The 16,590-nt window shown below is 40.0% G+C and overlaps 1 protein-coding gene across 3 annotated transcripts in view; it reads right to left on the reverse strand.

The window, feature by feature from the left end:
• Positions 1 to 15,663, reverse strand: part of CUL5 (cullin 5) — a 33,767-nt gene extending 18,104 nt beyond the window's left edge. The window contains exons 1-8 of one of the 3 annotated variants that reach the window (XM_055803084.1): positions 15,326 to 15,662; positions 10,760 to 10,858; positions 8,734 to 8,843; positions 6,315 to 6,414; positions 4,794 to 4,970; positions 1,637 to 1,778; positions 754 to 899; positions 597 to 677 (exon numbers count right to left, since the gene is read on the reverse strand). In XM_055803084.1, the coding sequence (XP_055659059.1) occupies positions 597 to 677; positions 754 to 899; positions 1,637 to 1,778; positions 4,794 to 4,970; positions 6,315 to 6,414; positions 8,734 to 8,804 (717 nt within the window). In that variant the 5' untranslated portion in view covers positions 8,805 to 8,843; positions 10,760 to 10,858; positions 15,326 to 15,662. Of the gene's footprint in view, positions 1 to 596; positions 678 to 753; positions 900 to 1,636; positions 1,779 to 4,793; positions 4,971 to 6,314; positions 6,415 to 8,733; positions 8,844 to 9,276; positions 9,644 to 10,759; positions 10,859 to 15,325 lie in introns of those variants that run through there. The other 2 variants (XM_055803083.1, XM_055803085.1) reach the window with 2 other exon arrangements.
• Between the last annotated feature and the right edge of the window lie 927 nt (positions 15,664 to 16,590).

A 16,590-nucleotide genomic window follows, 5' to 3' on the forward strand; every position in this document is an offset into this window, starting at 1 on the left:
ACTACTCACTGTGGTTAAATCTTCCTCCAGAATCTTAACTGTGTAAAATATTGCTCAAGGAGGGGGAAGGGGGAAGGAAAAAAAAAGTAAAACATCCTTTCTATTAAATGCTCATATTTCAGTCCAAGAGGAAATCTGGAACAGTTTTAATGAAATTTCTGTTGCTTCTTTTGATTGCAATGCACAATAACTCTTTCAGGTATTCTAAATGAACACTGAGAAACTCTTTACCCCTTAGATTGGCCAGCTTATTCTCAAACATCATTATCACCCACTGTGAAGCATAGAAAAGAAAAATTATACCTCACTCAAAGTGAAAGAATAAAAATCAACCTGAATAAAAACCTACCCTTCAATCTGAACTTTTGATCTACATTTACTATCAAAAACACCTGTAGAAAGCGTAAATTGCCAGACTGGGAAGTAATACAGATTTTTGCAAGAAAAAAATATAATGAATGGTAATAAAAACATAAAGTGAACAGTTTTGTATCAATCTACTGCTACCAAATAATATTGCAATACACATAAAAATAAGAACTGCAATATAATAATGCTATATAAAATACATCCAATTTTCTACACATTATACTTACTGCTTCTACAGAGTTACATTCACGCCTTGTTTCTAAATATCGTAGTGCTCTTTTCTCTTCTTCTTTTAGTTTAGCATCTGCCTGTGCAAAAGTAGAACAGCAATCATTTTAAGTACTAACACTTTCAGAACAAAGTTCCAACAGAATTTTTACTTACATATTTCATATAATTCTGTACACCGTTTTGTTGTAAATAAGAAGGAGCTTGTGTTCTATAAAATCTCTCTGTTGAATCCAAATATGCCTTTTCAAAGTTATCCCGATATATCTGAAGTTTATCTTCAGGATTAGAACAAAGGTTAACTGCAAAGAGAAAGTCCAAAGTTACCCTCAAGTCTTGGAAACTCATGTGACTCATAATAAGCAAATCTCTCTCATTAAAGTCAGTCTTGTATTAAAAGGTTACATTAAACAATTTGAAGTATCCTATAAATGCACTCTGATCCCTAAAAGGAACCAAAATTGTCTAGTTTCTGCTCCAAAACCATATAGGTTAACTATAGGGAACTGGAAAGAACTGCATACTTCTCTCCAGCATTTTAGACACTCAAACACAGAAATCAAAAATACACACACAACTGCAAAATTGGAAAGAAGTTTAATTGAACAGCCTGCAAAGCTCTGAAGAAGCAGCACACAATGGTGAAACTTCACCACAGAAGTTTCAGATACACAGATCTGTTTTGCAGAGAAGCAAGATGGAGAATCTTAGATGCAGCCTATTTAGCATTTCTTCTTCAAACTGTCTGAAAAATCAGAAACAGTATGGAAAGGAGCACAAAGTTTTATCTGCAACTCCAAAAGGTCAAGACGTAGTTGCCTCTTTGAAAATACCAATTTTGCAGTAACTGATATGTAGCTAAATCACATAGAAGTTAAATATTTTAAACAGAATTTAATTGGTATCACATGTCAACAACAAATCCATATAAAAATACTGAGATAATCATTCCAACCCTACCACCACAACTGTCAACTTTGTATGATGAAAATTAATTTACTGAATTGAGGAAACAGACATCAGTCTGTGCAAGACATACCATATGATTCTCGAACTCCAATAACAAGCTGAGAGTCGAAAGCTTCTCCTAGTCTTTCAGCATGAACTAGCTTCATTGCACTGTCCTGAAGTCTATTTTTTATATTTGAAAATATGGATTCATTCCATGTATCTAGCATGAGCTGTGTATCAGAAAGAAGAAAAAAAAGTCCTGTCAGAAAGGTATAGCTAAGCTTGTGCAAAACACAAGAAACCAGAAACAGAAATCAAGCAATCTATAATGTAATTTTCAGGTTATATACAGCAGTTCAGCTTAGGATTTTATCTTGCTCTGAACTTGTTATAGAAGTAATATTCAGCTTGCATTCTAAGCTTACTATATGTAACCAGACAGCTAGGGAAATCAGTATTTGATAAATATATTAATTCCGTAATTCTGTATTATTTCTACAGTTCTCAGTAATCAGTGAAGTAACTTTTCCAGCAATCCTACGTGTCAGGAGTTGCAACATCAGGGGGTACTTTTGAGCCAAACATCCAAATATAGTTCATTATTTGACAGGCTCAGTCTTAAACAAAACTAAAAACGCAGTTAACACCACCATTATGTAAAGAAAAAGACTGATGGTTTTGGATTGCATTTATCTAATATGGAAGTTCAATGTACAAGTAATGCATATGTGATTTATAAAAACCTCCAGACCTCACCTAAGCACTGTGAAGTTTTAAAATTAGTTATGGAAGCTCCTAACAAAATCCTCATCGATAGAAGGGTCTGTTTATATTCCATTGTGTGTTATTTTGTGTGTGTGTGTGTGTGTGATTGCTGCTGACACTGCTGCAAATATATTGCATTACATCTGAACACCAGACCCAATGCACTACAGATGAGCAACAGGAAAAGCTCACTGGCAGGCCAGGCCATACTTGTGCCCACCTAAGCTCCACCAGCTGTTCAGCAGTAAATACTCAAAGCATGCTACATGTTTCTTAAAAAATTTAATTTGCTTTAGAATTCAAGTTACTGTAGTCATTTACTATTTTTTTTCCCCTTAAGACACTGGATCTGGCTCTTTCTATATGCCACTGAGTAACTAAGAAAATTATGCCAAAGCTTAAGAGGTAATTTTCTTTTTTCTATGCAACTCATGCCATTTCATTGCTTTAGAAGAAAGCTCAAGCTTACAGTATCTTGAAATCTGACAGTAACTACTATGAATGTAATTCAAGCATGCCAATTGTCAGTCTACACTGGCAGCAGAAAGGTGGTTGGAATCACAAAATTTACCAATTCAGTTCACAGTAAAGCTTAGATGGTCTTATTCCATTCTTGCTTTGTAAGTTTTAGATTTTAACACAGCAAGCACCTAATAGAAGTCAAATATCCTTTCAAGAGAGTTAAGTTTACCATCCTTTAGTCTTAACTTCTCCATAACTGTCTTAATTTCAGCTAAATATTTCTGACACCAAACTCATAGGTGTTGGAAGGGATTTATTGTTTAAAACACTGGAACATTCTTAGAAGCAAAGCTTTATTTGATTACACTTCCTCAATTACTTTTTTCATTATTTTAACATTATTGATATGCACATTCTGGTTGCACTGTACAATTAAAGAATCTGTTTACAAGAGCTGAAACAAGTAAAAAATGGAGAAGAAAACAGTGAGATAATGTCAAGCAACCTGGCAGGCATATTAACAGCTTTGTCATGGTCAAACTGCTTTTAGACATTATGGATAAGGAAGTTTTATGGAGATACTTGAAGAAAGACACACATATAATTTTGGGTGACTATATTAAGAACTTCTCAAGCATGGGAAAAGTTTTCACAAGGTGCTTTTTAGAAAACTACAGAGAATGATGCCAGAAACAGGAAGTGATCTTCAGCAGCAAGTACGAAATAGTAACATAGCTTGGAGACTCTGGGCTTTCATGTCCTAATGATGAGATGTTCCTGGACTGCATATTAGAGATAAGACACATCTCCATCACCTTCAGCCCTCAACAAAACCTGAATTGTTAGGCACCCGTTCTTTCTCCCAGTTCCTCCTTACTATTTTCTCTATTCCATCTTGTTTCTTCTTTCATTTCTTAGTTCTCCTGCCTACATACATAACTCTGCATATAGCAGAGTTAAGAGTTCAAGTCTGCCAGATCTTGAAGAGCCTAATAAGATCACATGTTTTCTTCAACAAACGACGAAAACAAAAAAAGGTAACTCGAGGTGGTGATTCCTTTCTTTGTTGCTATTCTCTCTTCCTTTTCTTTAAGAGGTATAGAGGATCAGATCTCAAATTAGGAGGGTGAAGAAAAAAAATCTTGCCCAAAGTAATGCTTTTGAACTATTTTGTTCTTCCCATCCTGGAGATAGGGGGACAGTAAAAACGATCTTCAGTAAGTACCAAGTGAAAGAGCAATAAATAATTTTAATTTCCCTACAGATACCTTCTGCAATGAAAAGGGATAATGAATAACATTAAACTAAAGGACTTAATTTACAACTGATATGCTCTGGTTTTCTTATAATAAGACTAAAGCAATTTCTAGGACCATTATTCATGAGACTCAGAACGCTGAGCACTCCCATACTCAAAATCCTAGACTTTCTGTACGCGTTTGATATGGAACAGTAAAAAGATCATATTCACAAGGTTTTACATGTCCAATATTTTCATTGATATCTCTGAAAGTTTGGAGGAAAAAGGGGATATCAGATCAATTGTCATATTTAATTTAAGATGACAGTATTTAATTGATCATTTATAAAGTGCAGACATGTGCCCCAGTTAAGATGTTGGCCTAGGGAAATGGACTAGGTGTAGAACTACTCATTTACATACACAAGTACGCTTGCTACTCACATGTATAGAAACAGTAGGCGAATTATAACCGCCCCAGGATTCAAGTAATAATTTAAAAAAACCCCACAAAACCAAAAAAACCCCAAACAAACCCAAAGCCCAACAAAGTGCTTTAACCACCTGAATAAAACTGTTAATAGCCAAAGCAAAACTGGAGAAACAGATTGGAAAAAAAAAAAAAAAGTTGCAGGGTTGTTCTGACCCTCACACTAAAGCATAGTGATACATCATATTACATGATTGGTGCGATTTCATCTTCAGCTACAGAATGCCTTCTGTACTATTACTGTAGGCAGAACAGTATGCAACAAAACTCTTAATACCTACCACTTACCTTTCGAACAATACTGTCTTCTACATTAGACTTCTTGTTGCTGCCCTGCTTGCCCATTAACGTAATCTCTAATTGACAAAATGGCTTGGGCAAAATATCACACTGTGTGAAGAACTTGCGCCACTCCACTATATATGCTTTTAGTAAAGCTGTATCATCTTGATGACTCAGCACTCTCTGGAAGATGTGGAGGGGGAGAAGAGGTAATTTATATACAAATTTCTGCACAAAATATGGATTGGCTTTTCTTATACTGAAAATAATTACCCATAGAAAATTCAAATATAAAGATATATCACAATAAGAAAGTCTACCTATTTAAGTGCCATTTAGTTTAGGGATGTAGTTATTAATCTGTGGCATATGGACCATTTCTAAAGGGTAAAGAAAAGTAAGAGCAAACAAGTAGTCTGTAAGTTTAAATTTCCCAAATGAACCTTTTTGTTTTTCTTTTAAGCCATCTGCAAGTCAAAAAGATTAAAACCTTTGGTTTAAAGGCATGTACTGGTACAACCATATCTAAAAAGCAAAAAGAAAACAAACCCCTAAGGACTATGTTAGATTCTATAGAGTGAAAAGTTTAATTCAATGGCATTTCCCTTTCCTTAGACCCAGACAGCTACCCTGGAAACTACAATGACATTGTACAATGGCTATCATAATGCCTAAAAAGATGCGTCTCAGACAACAGCCAAACAAACCACACTGAAGGCCTCAGTTCAGCACAGTATTTATGCATGTAAGCAAGTAAGCCTACGGAACTTCAATCAACATTTATATGCCTGGTTATAAAAAGGCCTCTATAAGAAACTACTTTCTTTTAAGCAAAACCTTAGTGGTGTAAACCTCTTCACGAATGAAAGATTTTATACTTTCATTTTCTTGCTTTCAAACCTTTGTCATGGGTTTTTTAGTTTGGGGTTTTTTTAGACATATTTTACAACCACCCCTTCTGTTAAATCCCTTATTACACAAAACATTTTTTGTTACATATTTTACAAACACAAACATTTCCTTTAAATCCATTGATGACTTCAATCCTTTGGGGGGAAGCCCATAAAACTGGATGGCTACATCAGTAGCACAGATATTTCTATTACACCATACATATGGCTTATTTTAAAGCCATCCATGAACATCTCAGCACAGCACTGAAGCTAGACAAAATATTTTTTCAGACAGTAACTTCTTATAGAAAATTTTGCCTCAAGAAGTTTTCAAGTGGAAGATGGTTCCCTAAGTACTGTTGGATAAAAAAACCCTGATGTTGTGTTTTGGGTTTTTACTAACACAAAAATCATTGCCCACCCCAGTTTCAAGGACTGTAAGAAAACAATGAGCCAAGGCAAATGCTCAAGGCTGTCTTCTTTTTGTCAACAGAAGTTTGCGGGGTAATTATGATCTCCAGAGCATCACAGAACTTCAAACAAAAAGCAATGCATTTACAGCCAATGGAAGTCAGAACTATTTGGTTATTTTTCTAGCAATATGAATAGGAGTTATGAAACATTAAGAACTTACTGCTTGCGCTTGTTTAATAAAATCAAGGATGTCTTCCTTCAGAGCCTGATGGATTTTTGCTGGACCTTTATCATCCCACAAGCAAACTGCATGTACATCTCTAGAAAACAATTTATCCGTCTTTTAGTAACAGCTACTAAAAGTTTAATGCTGTAATCTATGAGGCTTAAATAGTCATACTTTAAGTATGTCTAAGAAATTACACTTTTGATCTATCATTGTCAAATAACACACAATTAGATCCCAGTGATGAATGCAAGAAGCATGTTTGGAGAAGAGTCTGAAGCTGTAAGAAAGTCTCAGAAGCAAGTAACAGCAGCCTATCTAGGAAAAAGGCTATGGTCAAGATGTAGAAGCCAATTCTGTTTTCAGTATTTATTCAATAGCCTTATTGCATTAAGGACAATTTTTAAAGCTTTTTTTTGTCAAAAGACAGAAATCACTTGCCAGTAGAGTCATTACTACTCAGCCCGTATGACTCTAAAAATACTCTCATTAACATGCAGCCTTCACTCACAGTTTCACAATCCAAACACTACAACATCCTTGCGCTAACAAAGGAAACAGACTTTCCATGCAAGAAATCAAGAGCTCGGGGCATCAGGTAATTTAAAAGACATTTTAGTTAGTTAATAAGGTCACTTAAAGATTTCATGGCAGGGGTAGCATTTTAAAGTGAAACCTTACTGCAGAAAAGCTGCCAAACAGCACTGCAAAGCAAATTCTTATTAAGGAGTTTTAATCAACATTCAAATAATTTTTTTTCTATCTGACAGCCTAGGAAGTGTAACTTAATTCCTACTTTCTTTCCATACTAAAAATTAAATAAACCAAGCTACACTCCTACCCATACTTCTATATATAATGTGGCCCAGCCAGCCTTTTTTTTGACACATTACCTTCCCCTGGTTCTTCTTCATCCTCTCAATAATAAGGCCACATCTTTGCAGGAAAGGAACTATAAAATCTAAAGGTATGACTTTGTTCCTATTAAATCAATATAGTTATTTCAATACAAAACCATCTTTTTTAATTTAACTGAAAAGGCAAACCTTATGAAGCAAAAAGTTCCTTTGACATGGATCAAAGGTGCTGGCCCAGGACTTACAGAGGTCTACCTAACTTGTGAGACTCACGCAACTTTCACACCCAGAAAAGGTGTTACTGTATTTAGAAAGCCACCGCTTCCCGATAGCAGTAAAAAAGCAATACTGGATGATTACACTCAAAGGGCAGGTAGAAGACACCTACAGATTTTGCATTTTTATTAAAAAGCTTAACAAAGAGCACTGCACAAAACCAAGAACCTAGGAGAGTGGAACTCTTCCCTCAATATCTTTAATTTAGCCATAAAGTTACTTAAGTTCTATTCAATAATTCAGCTACAAGAAAAATAATAAATGGAATAAATACCAATGCAGCATTATTGAACTAGTTATTAAAAATGAAAGCAATGACTCGGAACTGAATCTGTATCCTAACTATACCATGTTTCTGGCAACTACTATAGTCAAGACATCATAAGATGCTAAATCTCATTACATGATAAACTACCTTTCCTTTGGCTGGCAGAGAAGTGTGACAGGTGCAGTAAGATGGGTATAAAAAGAATCACTGCACCGTCCACATGGAAAAGAGCAATAAAAATACAGACTGCATATGAATAAATCCCTCTTTTGTGACAGATTTTAAAAAGCAGAAGGAAAGGCTGCAGATTTAAGCGACAACTGTATTTAAGTGAAAATAAATATGCTGAGACAAAGATTATTTTAGACATACTTTCAATATATATGCTGTAACTCACTTCTATATTAGTTTAGCAAAGGTCACAATGTATTTTAAGAAAAAAATCATCACCTAACAGGGAGCAACTTCTGGCTTTTTGGAAGGAGGAAAATGGCAGGGTTTTTAGAAAGTACAATAATGCAAACACTGTCTGAAAAATATATGTCATACTTAGAATATAAAAATATCCAAATTATGCCAGTTAAACTGCATCACTCTGTTACTTCAGTAGCATTCTTAAGTTATTTTACAAGAAAGCCATTCAAATGAGAATAATGTAACATTCAACAAACTGCCTTTAAATGAACTTACCACCAAAGAACTAACCAACATTTTCTCTCTAATTCTGGCAAAAAAGTTTGTGGGGCAGGTACAAAACTTGTTTACTATAATCAGCTGAAGTTCTGCTGTTTTTTCTCCGTCCTATCTGCAATGACCTGAACCTCATCAAAATCCTACTTCTGCACATTTACTGTGATGTAGGCACACTTACCACTTAATAAAACTTAAATTATTACTTCTGTTCTTTGTGTTCCCACATAGTCTGTGTCATACTTGACTTCTGTATCAGAAGTAGTACTGTAACTGTATTCCCATTACACCAAAGGATGTATGATACTAAAAAATTACTTACGAGAACAGATCAAACCATTGCTGTTTTGTGACAGACTCCTGACGAAGAAGTTTCAGAACAATAGGGCGCATGAAATCCCATTTGTCTTCAAACTGAAGTGAACCTTTATTCTAAAAGGAACAAAAAACCCATCGTTAATAAACCAGTTTCTTATTTAAAATTATCTTTAAGGATTGTAGTGTCTATGGTTAATGTAAAAATATCTTCTCAGAGGTGTCTCATAAGCTAGCATTTGAACTACAACACCATAGCTGACCAACACTTTCACAGTATTATTTCAAGGAACACAGCAATTACTTGTTTCTCAGAGAAGCAGATTGCCAACTTCTTCCTTTATTCACTGCATTAGCTACAATGCAACAAGTTCTAGCAAGTGTTCTTTACCTATGTTAACAGAGTAATACATGGAGAAAACAAATGATTCTTGGTTAGCTTCACTGCCCCAGCCAAGATACACCCAATGAAAGTCGCTACACAGAGTTGCAAAGCAGTCTTGAATAAATTACCATTACCCAAATGGTAGCCAGGAATCAGGAATGGTACCTTTGGATGCTGCCATGTACCTTTCTTCTCCACTGTGCATTTGGCATCAGCAGCAAAGAGGGAGGAAGGAAGCAGAGTAACGCAGGAGCTGTTGTATCATAGACTCCTTTCCTGTGGTTTAACTGGTCATAGGCAGCTTAACAGCCAAGACGCAGTTGATGCAGATCATGATTTACACCGTGCTGAAAAATCTAATCCAAGGTGAATTTTTCCCAAACTTAGATGCAAATTAAGAGAAAAGCTACAGAAATGGAAGTGCTCCCATATCATTCTGATTACTGTGAAAAAGTAGACAGGCCACCTTCCATTACTAAAAAAAGCAAACTTGAAAACAATATCTCTATTGCATATGTTGTGATCCTATCTGCTTACAGCTCCAGATTTTAAAAAGAAAAACCTGCAATAAAAAAAAATAATGATTGAGAGTTCTGTGCCAGAAAGACTACTGGTTATCTGTAGCATTATGTTCCAATGCACTGTCTACGTTTGACCTGATCATTGTCTCAGCTAGTAATACTATGTTTGACACAATTCACTTCAAATACAGCAAATAATACAGCCTTAACTACTTGAAATTCTGACAAGTGCACTGTTCTGCCACTAACATCTCTTCAGACAGAACAGGCACAAGCAGCACACCAGGTTCTCTCAACTATGTCCTGATTAATTTCTACATGGACATTTACAATTAAATCTGTAATTTAGTATTCAGAATAAGCACAGTTCGGAAACTGTATCCCCTGCTGCTCTTAAGTGCAGAGATGTCTCACCTTCAAGTTATAAAGACGCAACAGGCATCACAGCAACAGCACCTAGAAGCCCCACAGCATTATCAAACCATTGAAGTAGGTACTGAACATAGGTTTCACAGAAGTAGCCCCTGTTTGATAAAGTTTATAATTCTTTCAACATTAAAAAAAAAAATAGAAAAAAAGTTGTTTTCCAATTCAGAGACAGTTTTGCCTGTTTCCACTGTAAAATAAATTAAAAAAAATAATCTCTGAATACACCATCTTTGCAAATCATCAACTACATGCTTCCCCCGCATTTTTTACAATTGTTCCGTAAACTTTGATGAGATGCTGTAATCTTCCCTCTCCCTGTGAAAATTATTAGTTTCTATTTGCAGATATCTCTGTTCCTGGTCCTTCTTTTCAGGATAACGAACTTGAAAGATCAGCTACTGAGCAATTAGAAGTTTCAGAAAAGGCATTATAAAGTAAGTAAAACCAACTTCCTAAAAAGTTTTCCTGGGGAGTGAAACTTCAAAATAAATCCCATAAGTTTTCTAGAAGAGGTAGAAAGACTGTTTGGCAATTTTGGAGAAGTGCAATACAGCCCTTCGCTGAAAACAGATGAAGATAAAAACTGAATGGTCTGTCTTTGTGAGTAACACTAGTTTCACTGTGAAACTTGAAAACGTGGCTGGGGTGGGTGGTGGAATCACAAACACTAGTGTTTACATTATTTAGATTGTGATTACCTGCTTCCTCCTAAGCAGCACACATAAAACTCCATTTCAGTTGTAAAAACTGCATACATAGGATTAAAACTTTTTTTTCCCCCACTTCCTCCTTTATTCCTAAATTAAGCAGAAGAGGAAATAAAATTAATGGATTAAAACTGAACTATTCTTTACATTCAATAAACAATCCAACATCTTCTAGACAGATTCAAGCTTCCATAACCTTACACTTTTGTACTGAAATTACAAGAAGAAAGGGTGCTTAATACCACCTACTGTGTGTCATTCACATTCATTAATTCCACCCCTATTATTACACAAGAAAAACAAATTCTATAGTAGAAAAGGAGGTCAAACAGTGGTAATTCTCAGTTGTTACCAGAGTCACACATACACCAGTGACCCAGACAACATGAGGAACCCATTTCCCACTTTGTTTAGCCACTCACAAACCTAGGGAATCTCTGAGCAGTATTTCCCAGGTAACTTTTCTTCTGTAGCTTGTTGCCTCAAACCAGAGATCCCAAGGAAAAATAAGCAGAAGGCAGTCACACCTTTGATGAAATAAAATTGCTCCATTTACCAATTCTTCTCTGAAAACAGGGATTACAACTGATAGCCATACCCTGGCTAAGTAACCATTTCAGGAGTTTAAAATTTAATGCTTTGAAAAAATAACTCCACTTGCGAAATATTTTATGTTTCAAAAGTCACTTCACTAAACTTCTTCACAGAGATTTAAAGTTCCATTTTAACACTAAACTCTACTTGAAACGTATACTACTTCACACACCATATTGAAATATATACTACAATTTTACTCACCAAACTTATTTTTTCCTCTTCTTCACTTCTATGCATAAGCACCTAAACACAGTTATTTTGGGATATCAAAAAACATGGTGCTGGATATTATGTAGAATTAGTACAATGACGCAAGTGGAACTGTTCCACTAACCATTTTTCCCAATTTGGGTATTATCATGTAACACAAAATTCCTCTCCTTAACTGCAAGCAAGTTTAAGAGAAGTGCAGCAGAAGCAGGCACAGAATACGGTGCAAGATCCTAAATAAACATGGAATAGAACAAGGCAAAGCAATATAACAAGACCTCCACACTACTGTCTTGTTGAACCTTGAAATGTCTATTCTGACATTCACCCCTCTTTACTGTGTACTCTATATATGTCAAGCCACATACAACTTCAGCCCTGATCTCCGTCAGATGCTCTAAAGAGTACTGTAAAAAAGCAACATCCTCTACATCTTATTGTACATCTTATCTACACATGAATAACATCTTCACCCTTATTACTTCACTGTTTTCAGACACTAGATATGTTAAGGCTAGTTCACAGAAGGATGAAGTATGAGGTCCTAGACAGAAATAAGCATGAAAATTCACCATCTGATTAATCTCTGCTAGCAGAAGCTCTAAAAAAAGTATCACTGTAATGATTGTAGCAAAGTTCCTACACAAAGCAGAACAGTAGCAAAAGGAAAGCTTTGCTATGTAACTAACTAGTGTGCAACATTGCCTAGCTTCTTCAGGATATCCTAATTGGAAATAACAAAGAAACAGACAAAATACAGATCTAGAAATATGCACTTTAACTTGAACAATTAAAAAACTTTAGATATGTTCCCAGTTGTCAGTGACACAGGTGTGAGAAAAAATAAACCAACCAGTTGAAATCAATGTAAAGGTAAATAATGGTTTTCATTTCACTTTAGTCTACAGGAAATCTGCTGCTTCCTTTGCTTCTTCTCTCCTAACACCAAGCTCAAGCTGCAATTCATCTCACAAGGATGGACTCTTGCATTTGCCAGCAGCTCCAGTAAAGCCCTACAGAAGTGTCAAGATCAGCTGGCAGGGATACAGCTACAGGTTTTCTTTGTGCTTTCAATAAGCTAAGGTGCCTTCCAGAAACTGCAGGAAAACTTGGTTTAGACTATCTCCTTACTGTAAAGGGAAGAAATTACAAGTTCCACCACACCCCCTGAAACAAAATATCCCACTTCAAAAGTGCCAGAGCCACATGTACGTAGAGAATAAAAATTCTACCTGACTTACGTAGTAATGGCTCAGTCATCAACAGAAAAGCCACAGACTCAATGTGGGACAGCAGCTCTGCTACAGGTAGGGTACCACGCTAGCTCACCATGTAATGGCTAGCTCTACGTACTTCAATATTTTCACCACATTACCATTTGTTGTATCTCACCAGGATTCAACATGTGATGGTCGTTCTAATTTTGTGTTCAAAGAATGGTCTCTGAAAATATGCCTCTCACTAGAAAAATAATTTACAATTAGGACAACAACGCACTCGTGGAGTTTTAATGATGCCCTTTTAAATTACAACAGCCAGTCAGATTTGGATTCAGCTAGTATCTGTTACTAGAATAAGAAAAGAATATTTCACTTCATTTTCTCAAATGTAAGAAAGTAGAAAGTCGAATGAGGATGGGGGAAAAAAACAGAGAAAACTCTTAGTTCCTGTTTATCCTAGCAAAACCAAGACCTGTCTAAACCCAAGTTAGATTTGATTATGCACACTTACTTGGAGAAGATATGGAAAAAAAATTATCAATTCTAACACCTCTCCTTTCTTACCCAGGGATTTTTACTGTACTGAGACATTGCTATTTTTCCCTAAAGCATAAGTACATTTATTTCACAGCTTCAAGCAGCATGAGGCACTGCCAATCAACACTAACCTGGAATCAACTCTGACAGTACTCTGATGAGCAGAATTGGGGAACAAAGGACCAGATCTCGTTCCAGTTCTTGCACCAATTTGTTGTGTCATTATAAACAAAGTCAAATCACTGTATAATCTTTTCTTTTGTAACGCAGGACTCATACTTTATTGTTTTTAGAAAACTCACTAACTATTAAGTTACAGTGTTTAAAAACACTTCAAATGACCTGAAAGGCCTATTTTAGAATAGGTATCTCTGTGGCATTTTTCCTAAAACATACTGTGTGTATAATTCTTGTTGTCAATATAAAATGTTAATGATTCAGAGGCCAGTTGTAACAACATGACAAGTCAACACAAAGGCTTCAGTTCAGCAAGAGTCACCTCGCAGAATCAAGGCCTTTCACTCTATTTTCACTTACTATACACCTATTATTCTTTCAAAACAGCTGAAGCGGAGTGCTGACAAATCTCACAGTCCTATGTTTCTTCTAGCTGCTATGGGCTATGCAACCACATTTCGTCAAAACATGGATTGGTCTTCCTGGAGATCCTTAAACATAGAGCAAAGAGATGGACTAAAACATTAATATGTAGATGAACTGTCTGAGCCCTGCTCTAAACCCACACTCCTCCACAAAAAACACTTTTCTTCTTATGGGACAGTATTTTTTTCTCTAGTGTTCTTGGATTCTTCAGTTTCAGATTTTTATTTACATCTTATCAGCTTAAAAACCTAACTACCCACTTACGGATAAAAATACAGAGAGATGAATTACAATTAATTTCAATTACATTTCGATTAAGATTTTTTTTTTTAAAATACCTTTTTAATACTAAAACCTTTTTTTGGATACCAGGCAGAAACAAGGCTAGAGTAATAAAACCAGCAGTTTCAGGCCAAATCTATACATCCAAAATAGGCCAGATTGCTACAATGTAAGCAGCACTTCTTCAGAACCACATTTAACTATAATACATAGCACTGCACACATGTATACGTCTGTATTTACATACATTTAAATTGGAAACTGATGAAGCTAAACAGCCAGCCTTCCCAAGGCCTTTCAGCCTAACTACACTGATGTTCCATAACCACTTACTGGAGGCATTAGTAACAGTTGTTTAAAGTAGGCCCGTCTCCCATGTGCTGGCATAGCCTCAAAGGCCACATACAGTCATCTTCGAACACATGCCGCAGCTATCAGGGCAGGCAGTTCTGAGCTCAAATACTGGGCCTGTCACACTGAAAACTTGCATGCAAATCTGCATCACCTGGGGTGACCGACAGCTGTCACCGAACGCCGGGAAAGTGCTTGAAAACATCCGACTACAAAAGCAAAGCCGCTTAATGTAAGCGAAAGGCCTCCGGGAGTTTTTCTTTGCAGGAAAACTGAAGTTAACGAAAAAGCTGGGCTGCGGTGGCAACCCAAACGACGACACCTGCCCAGCGCGAAGGCATTTTTCAACTCTTTGTTTAACTTAAAACTAATGTTCCGCACGCCGAGGTCTTCTTAAATAAACAAAGGACGACGCCGTGCCCTGTCCAACAGCACGACGCAACGCCGTTCCCAGCGGCGCCAGTTTGGGGAGGGAGAGCCGGGCAGGGGGTGCCGGCGGCCGGAGGCCACCGGCCGGGCCGGGCCGAGGCCAGCGGTCCCGCAGGCGGCGCGGCGCCCAGGCCGCTCACCTGAGGGAGGGCCGCCGGCCCGGCCTGCCAGCGACAACCGGGGGCAGCGGCGCCCGCGGCCTGCCCCGCCGCCCGCCCCCCGCCCGGCCCGGCCGCCCCTGCCCCCGCGGGGCCCGGTGGGGCAGCCCCGGCCGCCCCGGCCCGCCGCCTCGCTGCCCGCGCAGGGCCCGGCCTGGCCCCGCTCTCACCTTTAAGAGATTAGACGTCGCCATGATCCCCCCCGCGGGGCCTCCCCGGCCGGCGGCAGCGGCAGCTCCTCTCCCCGGGCTGGGCTCGGCTCCCCCCGGCCGCTGCCGCTTTACATGGCCCCGGGCCGCCCGCCCGGCCGGACCCGCGGCGGCGGCGGTAGCAGCGACCGCAGCGCTGGGCTCCCCTGCCCGGGGGCGAGGCCGGCGCCAGGCTCGGCGCGCTCCGCAGCGCGACCGGCTGGGTCCTCCACACGCAGCCGCCCCTCAGAGCCTCATGGCGGCGTCCGCCCAGGAGGCGCTCGGCAGCAGCCCCGGCTCCATGGAAGGGGCCGGCCCACATGATGCGGCGCTCAGGCGCCGGCCCCGCCGCCAAGCGCTGGCCCTCGGGCTGCGGGCTCCGCCTGCAGCGCCCCCTGGCGACCCGCCACCGCCACCGCCGCCGCGCGGGGAACCCCCGCTGCCCCGCCCCGCGCTCCCCGCCGGGCCCGGCCGCCCCGCCGCGGGGGGGTCTCTGCACGGGGTGGGCTCTGCGGGACGGGCTCCGGCACGAAGCCCCTCGGGCGGGGGCGGCCGCCGGGCAGCTCCCGGGGGCAGGCGGCGGCGGCTGCGCTCAGGTGCTCTTTCGCCCGCCTCCGCGGCCGCCCCGGCCCCAGCGACACCCCCCGCCCGTCGCCCCCCGCCCAACCTTCCGCCTGGGTTGAGGCCCCGCGGAGCCGGCGGCGCGGACGCCCAGGTCGGGTGCGGCGGAGCAACGCGATTTATAGGCAGAGGCATAAACCTGCTTGTACTGGGGGTAGCTGGCAGCGTGGGGCTCGGCCCGGCTCCCCGTCCCCGCCGGGCCGGTGGCAGCAGCAAGCCTCGCGGGTGGCCGCCCCCCGCCCCTGCGCTCGCCCGGCCGGGTCACCTCCCTGCGCCCGAACCCCGGCGAAGCCCGGGTCTCCCTGCCAGGGTTCACGCGTTTTCCTACTTAGTAACAAATGTCACGGTTTAGGTACCTTTTAGGACGGATTGGGAAACTCTCAGGTTTTATTTAGACAAAACAATTCTACTTCTCTATTAAAACTTTTAGCCTTCCTCTAAACGTGGCTCGAAGACACTTTCAGCGAACTTTCCTTACGGGTCAGGAAGCCTGCGGGTGGATGGCGCCCATCCCGCCGCCGCTGCGCGGCACCGGGGACCGGGGACCGGGGACCGCAGCGCTCCCGCCGTCACCCGGGGCACGGGGCGAGGGACGTGGTGTGAATAGGGGGCAGAGCCCCTGTACG

This window comes from Falco peregrinus, chromosome 4 (genome assembly GCF_023634155.1).
Source record: "Falco peregrinus isolate bFalPer1 chromosome 4, bFalPer1.pri, whole genome shotgun sequence".
NCBI lineage: Eukaryota > Metazoa > Chordata > Aves > Falconiformes > Falconidae > Falco > Falco peregrinus.